The following is a 7,241-nucleotide window of genomic DNA, read 5'->3' on the forward strand; positions in this document are numbered from 1 at the left end:
ATCGTATTAAAGATAACATTGGAGAAAAACATTACGACAATTACGACGATTTATTAATTATGTGATAAAAAACTGATAAGCTTCTAATAGTTTTTTTTTTTTAAAAGTTTATTTCCTTCGAATGTTTTGCCTCGTGATTTATTTTGTGTAGAATAACGTGTGACGAATGGTTCAATTTGAATTACACGCATAAAAATCGAAACAATGCAATATAAATTCATAATACGATATAAAATACCATAAATAATATAGCAAATAAATTTAAGCATGCTAATATCAACTATAAAACAAATTTATTTAACAATTTCTCGAATAATAACGCGTTATTTTTTTTGATTATGATTTCAGTTATAAAGATGAACTACATCAATTAGATTTAAGACGTAAAATATTTATAAATATGATCTCAATATGAAAAATATCTTCGTTTCTGATTATATCGCAAAATTTTATTTCGAAAAACAATCCGTTCTCTTTCTTAGAAAAAATTTCCAAGAAAGTTTCGATCCCAATACCTTTTGAAATTCATATAGGGATTCATTTGTTACATATCTTTAAGTATATTCACTGATAAGCAACCAAGCCTTATTTCCTTACCTGCCCAAATAATTAAAAATCTAACAAGGTATTAATATATTCGTAAGACGAGAAGATCGCTTCTAGAGGCTAAAGCAAATAAAAAAATTGATATAGAAAAATAATCTCCACTCTATCTCTATTTCGCCTCATCTAATGAAAATCAACTTATAATTTGAATAACTCTACACCGAAATTTTTATATACCAACTTTTGTATTTCTTTCGACCCATACTCGATCGATTCTCTAAATAAATTCCACGAATATATTAACACTTTGTATACGCATACATTCCTGTCCAAAAGCTTGAAGCTCTCTTCACTTTTTAAACAAAATATTCGTATATTTATAAAATATTTCTATCAGAAATTCTGTTTCATTTAAATACAATCATATTACATTTTAAAATTGATTAATTATCTATAAAGTATTTCCAGAATGTAAAATGCAAAAAAACGTGTCGTTTAAAAAACGAAGGGTGAGCGTTTCGAGCGTGAGCGTACATATGAAAATCGGGAAGCGATTTCTAAGTGGACGAATCGAACGATCTGCCGATCTCGAACGCGAGAGATCACTCGAGAATCAATGGCGAACGTTCGAGATCGTTAGCCATGCGAGCCACGCAGGCCAATTGCAGGATGAGGTTACAAGAGTGTGTCGTTTAATTACCATGTCTGAAACTCGCACAAATACATTCCCTAAATTGTCCATAGCGTACACCAGAACTGTTTGTTCTAACCAGAAACTCGAAGCGTACCAAATGCGCGCTTTGACTCTCTGTGTCTTAAGCTCAACCTGTAATTATAGTCGCGGTTACGCGGTTACGCCAATAAATGAATATACCACCTGCGAACGTCATCGAGTTGAGTAGGCCCTTGTCGAACATGGTGAGGCCCAGATCGCACTCAGCTGACGGCAACACGTACGATATGGCCGAGGAGGAGAAGATGCTGGAGAAACTGGCTGGCAACACGGCCAATAGTAACAGATAATTGAACCTTCCATAACCTGTAGAACCAATTAAATAAATTTATCTTTTTATGTTCGTATTGGAAAGAAAATTTATTCGAAAGGAAATCTTCTTTATTTATTTTTTCTTTATTTCTTTAAATCTTCTTTATTTAGTTATTATATTTATATTTATATAAGTTATTTATATTATATTTTTATTAAATTATATTTAGTTATATAGTTATTTAGTTAGAAAAATATGTTTATGCTTTAAGTATGTGTAGATGAATAATATAATTGATTTTTGGTTAATATTGTGTTCAAATATAATTTTTTTTTGATAATTATAAGGAGAGAGATGCAATGTGGTATTTCATGGATGAATAAAAAAATTGTATTAAGGTTTAAGTTTAAGGTGTCTAATAAAGTGATGATGCAATCGTTCTATTACTTAAAAAGAGGAAATAATATTTTTTTTTTCACTTAAAGCTTTTTCGAGAGAAACGAGTTTGGAAAATGAAGGAAATGATGGAAATGATAATTTTGATTGGATGTTTTTGAGAGCTTGAGCTCGGATATACACCAAATGTGTAAGCAAACTGGATTCAAAACCAGATTTTTCGTTCCTATTCGCGTATTCGTGTTGCTTTTTTTTTTCTGCAAAACATTTCTCTTGCTGTTGCCTTCCAAATACGTATGTATATTTTTTTACTCCCATTCTTAAGAAAGAAACCCTTTTCTGTTCGTTTCTTGGAAGAAAAAAAAAAAGAAACAAGCAAAAAGATGGAGATTCTTAAACATTTACATATTTCTTTTTCTTTTTTTTCTTTTTTAATAAATGTATCTATTTTTTATATGGTTGTTTTGAAAGAAAAATTCTTTTCCTTTAAGAGAGATCTGTCTCTCTTAAAAAAATTTGGAAGATTAGAATATAAAAAAGATTAACGCGAGAATTTACAATTATTATTATATTTGTATAATTATTTAACATATATATTATTTATTTTTAAAAAAATTACAATATGTTTAAATTATTTCTTTAATTTTATTTTATTTTATTAATTTTTCACAAAAATTATATGAAAGTATATATTTATAATTTGAATTATATATTTATGACATAATTTATGTGTTAAATGATAAATACTTACCAGAATTAATTATTGCTCGCTCGAAATCTGCAGGACCAGATTCCTCAGACTTTTCGTCCTCACCTGTAACGAAACAAAGATGTATTTACAAATTATTTATATCTTTGTTATAGATTTTTAAATCTCATAATATTATTATTAATATAATAATATTCCAATAAATTATTTATAAATTAATAAAAAATAGAGATTAGAATTTTTAATATATGCTTATATAATACACCAAGAAATGATTAATTTTAATAAATGTTCCAAACGAGAAATTTTTTATTAAACGATTCTAGATACAAACGATTAATTCTAAACTTGTTATTGATAATTTCATTGAATAAATAAAATTGAAGCAACAAAATAACATACATCGGAAGTGATTGTATCTGAACATCGAAAACAAGTCGAAGATTCTTTTAAACACCATCATTCACTCACTATACCCAAAATAAAATAAATTATTATCATTAATAAAATGAAATAATCGATAAGTAAAATTTATTTTAATTTTAAATATTTTTTTTTAAATATTTAAACTTGTTTACGTTTCTTTCATAAATGTTCAATTAAATTTAAATCCGAAGATTCTATCATACAAAATAAATTTCTATAATTCTTAGATTAACTCTTTGATCGAAAATACTATATTACCATATATACTATATCATATTAAAATAAATTTTAAATATTTCAAGATATGTCGTCAGAGAATTGGGAAGATATTTATATATCTAAAAATTGGAAGAATATTTTATTGAACACGTATCCAAGAACTTAAAAAAAATGGTTTTCTCGATAAATCATAGTTCGAAATGAGGGAATATAAAAAAGTTACGGGTCCTAATCCCAATGATAAATTTTAATCAATTTTTTCTATTCAAAGAATCGGTTAATCGAAGATTGAATGAACTATAGTTCTATAAAAAATATGAAAAATATACTTCAAAAGTTTTAAATTGTGTATATCGATTCTTAGAATTAATTAAATTTAATTAAACATTTATGGAAAATATTCAAACAAGCAGAATTGTAAAAAACTATTACTGTTTGCAATTTAAAAGATACTAAAATATAACAATAAAGTTTATTTTGAAATCTTTAAAATCTATTGAAATACAAATATAATTATATATATATATGCGATATATAATATAAAGTGAACATGCCTTTAATTTACAGTTCAATATGTAATGAGCAGTTAAATTATAATACGATAATATTATAAAAAAATCTGTACTGTTTCATTGGATAAAAGAAAGTGAAGAAAATTTAAATAAAATAAATTATGGTGTTAATTAATAGAATATAAAATTTAATATTTTAACGATTTTTAACACTGTAACAAGTTTAAATACGATTAGTTAATAGTGCGATGACGGTCACGGCCGAACTGAAGAATTAAATACGAATAAAGTTTCGAGTCGAATATTTGTATACACTCGATGACTTGTGTCGATCGACTTCCATGTATCTATACAAGAAATATTATAAACACACGAGATGTTTGAAATTTCTCAAATTTATATAAATATTTGAAAATTAATTAGAAAGCATATGTTCATGTATAAATTTTATTATTTATTATTTTATTTTAAATAAAAATTTATAACAATTTGTGTTATTAATTTTAAAAAATATCTTATTTAAAAAATGTGGTTATTATTGAAAGAAAAGACAATGAACCGTATAATTAATTAATCAATAAATTCAATTGACATTAAAAACGTTAAAAACGTTGAACGAAAATGTAAAAATTTAAATAAGGAAAAAAGTTTATAAATTTCGAAATATTATAAATCATTATTAGGAAATTTTGTAAAATTAAATGTTCATACAATAATTATAATGTATTCTTTATAATTTTTATGTTATATTAATATTATACTAATGAATTTTTTATAAAAAAAAATTATATGTTAATATAATATGTGAGAAAAATAACAAAATTACAATCATCATGGATGATAAAATTATTCAAAAAAAAAAAAAAAAAAATTAGAAAAAGATGAATGACTGAAAAAAAGCATCAACAAAACAAATATAATTTCTTTATCTTCCATATCGGTGTTCAAACAAATTTTATTGGCAAATAATTAAACATCCATTTTTTTGATCCTATAATTTTATCATTCGTTTTAATTAAAAATATAAACGAGGAGTAATTCGTTATCTTTTATTATCAAGGAGATACAAATTTTAGTGTACAATGAATGTACAAATAAATCATCTAATTCCAATTGATAACGAGAGGGAAAATTTTGAGATATCGCGACAATGGAACAAAATATTTGTGAAAATAAATATTTAATAAACATACTATCCTTCTGTGTATTTAACATACGTAAATGATTATCTTCAGATAATTAATGCATTTTTCAATGCTTTCAAAAAAATATCGCGTAATGATTAATCATTATAATTGATATTCATCAACAATTAACAAACTTAAATTTAAAAATTCTAATTATACGTTGATTTAAAAGTTTTATTTATTTAAAACTCAATTGGGAAATCCTGAAATAATTTACAGCGTTTAAAATAATGTACACTTAAAATAATTTATGCATTTCTTAAATAGCATTTCCTTACCTTAGAATGCTTTGGAAAATCTTAAAACATAATATCATAAATAGCTCGAAGATAATTAAATAATTTATTTAAAAAAAAATACTTGTTAAAAATTTTTTTAAAAATAAATAAATGACAGAGACATCGTTTATAAAAAAATTACAATTATCTCTTATAAGTTGTTGACATGTTATGCAAACGATATGTAATCTCTCCAAAATCGATAAAATTGTATAAGAAATTTAACTTTGTATATCGTAATGACTTGAAAGACAAAAAAATTTTTCATGATAATTTATAATATTATAAGTTTCTGTTACAATTTTTAACTGATCAATAAAGAAAATATTTGCAAGATTATTTTAATTATAGATGTAACTTATAATCAAAGTTATAGAAAACTTATAGAAAAAAATAAAGAAAATTTTATTGCAACAATATCAAATTGTATATGTTAAATCCTTAATACACTTTCTAACTTTTTCAAATAATAATCTATAAAAGACTTTTTCCATTTAAATTTGCATTCCTAATTACCTCAATTATAACGATTTTATCTTATTAATATAATTATTACTATAATTATACTATATTATTACTATAATTACCTTAATTATAACAAAGAAATAAAAGAAATTTTAAGTAATATTCACTGATATTTTTATTTTTATTTTGTAATGAAATTTTGTAATAAAATATTATTTATAACATTACTATTTATATTTACTCGTACATCTTTCATTGCGAATAAACACTTTTTTGATCGTGCAAATATTTCAGTAAATTTAATATAAAACGAGAAAGTTGAAATTTTACGTGACTTTTGAAATAATTCAAAACGCTCCTGGTACGTGATTTCCTCGTTTTTCAGTTTGGTTCATGACAAATGTGATAAACAGGAGGAAAAACAATATTAAAGTGTTAATTCTTTAATTTATCTTTACTAGCGACAAAGCAGTTATATTTTCATATTTCTAATATTAAATGTTTTTATTAGTTTTTCATAATAAAAATTTCGATAATAATTTTAAAGTTAAACTTTAAACTTGTTTTTAAAATTAAGTTTAACTCACGAATAATAATTATTTACGAATAATTCATGCATTTGCAAGAAAATATTTTTCATCTACGAGACATACAAAGATTTCAAATGTTGATGGAGGAGAAATGATCTTGAAATTTCTCTTTAAATAAAGTTTCATTCTTTTGCCTAATTATTTTGAATTAAATGAATTGTTAAATAAACAATATTTATATAGTATTGCTAACTTTAGAGCATCACAATAAATAAAAATTTAATTTCTTCTTAACAATATTTATCTATTTAAAAAGATTATCTATTTTCATAAACTAATGCATCATTATATGATCAAGAAGATTTAACTTTTATAATTAATAAATTTTAATTATATTAATAGAACTTTCCTAATTTTTTATTTAAAATTACAACAACTTGACGAAAATTTTATGTTAAGTTTCAATTCGAAACCATCTTCCTAAAAAAGAAACATAGAATAAATTTAGATAAAATAATTTTATATTATATTGATCAAAAATCAGACATTAAAAGAAAAGAATTTTGCATCAAAAGTTTTATATGCATCTTATAATAATCAAGAGTTTTTTTTTAAAATATGATTTATTTACTAAAATAATAATAATAATAATAATAATAATAATAATAATAATAATAATATTCTAATATCTCATCACATAAAACAAGGAAATAAAGAAAGCGAAAATGCATCAAAAAAAAATCTCATCACGAATTAACAAACTTGCCTTTGAACTTCACTGACGAATGCATTAAATATCCCCTTGTTTTCCCTCCTTGAGTCTATCGATCAGTCTATCGATCGTTCGCCACTGAGAAGAACTCGCACAAACACAACAAAAATGTTAAAGAAAAAAAAAATAAAAAAGACTATTGCGCGCTTCTTTTTTTCTTAACAACAAAGAAAAATAAGAGTAAGGAAAAGAAGGAAAGAAAAAAAAAAAAAAAG

The 7,241-nt window shown here is 23.5% G+C and overlaps 1 protein-coding gene across 4 annotated transcripts in view; it reads right to left on the reverse strand.

Annotated features, from left to right (window-relative positions):
• The window catches only part of LOC102674332 (synaptic vesicle glycoprotein 2C-like), a 14,437-nt gene that overhangs the window by 4,565 nt on the left and 2,631 nt on the right, over positions 1-7,241 (reverse strand). The window contains exons 1-4 of one of the 4 annotated variants that reach the window (XM_006611276.2): positions 3,837-3,884; positions 3,040-3,107; positions 2,680-2,742; positions 1,424-1,585 (exon numbers count right to left, since the gene is read on the reverse strand). In XM_006611276.2, coding sequence (XP_006611339.1) covers positions 1,424-1,585; positions 2,680-2,742; positions 3,040-3,100 — 286 coding nt within the window. In that variant the 5' untranslated portion in view covers positions 3,101-3,107; positions 3,837-3,884. Of the gene's footprint in view, positions 1-1,246; positions 1,586-2,679; positions 2,743-3,039; positions 3,108-3,836; positions 3,885-7,020; position 7,241 lie in introns of those variants that run through there. The other 3 variants (XM_031508437.1, XM_006611279.2, XM_006611278.2) reach the window with 3 other exon arrangements.

Source organism: Apis dorsata, unplaced genomic scaffold (assembly GCF_000469605.1).
Source record: "Apis dorsata unplaced genomic scaffold, Apis dorsata 1.3 scaffold_86, whole genome shotgun sequence".
Lineage (NCBI taxonomy): Eukaryota > Metazoa > Arthropoda > Insecta > Hymenoptera > Apidae > Apis > Apis dorsata.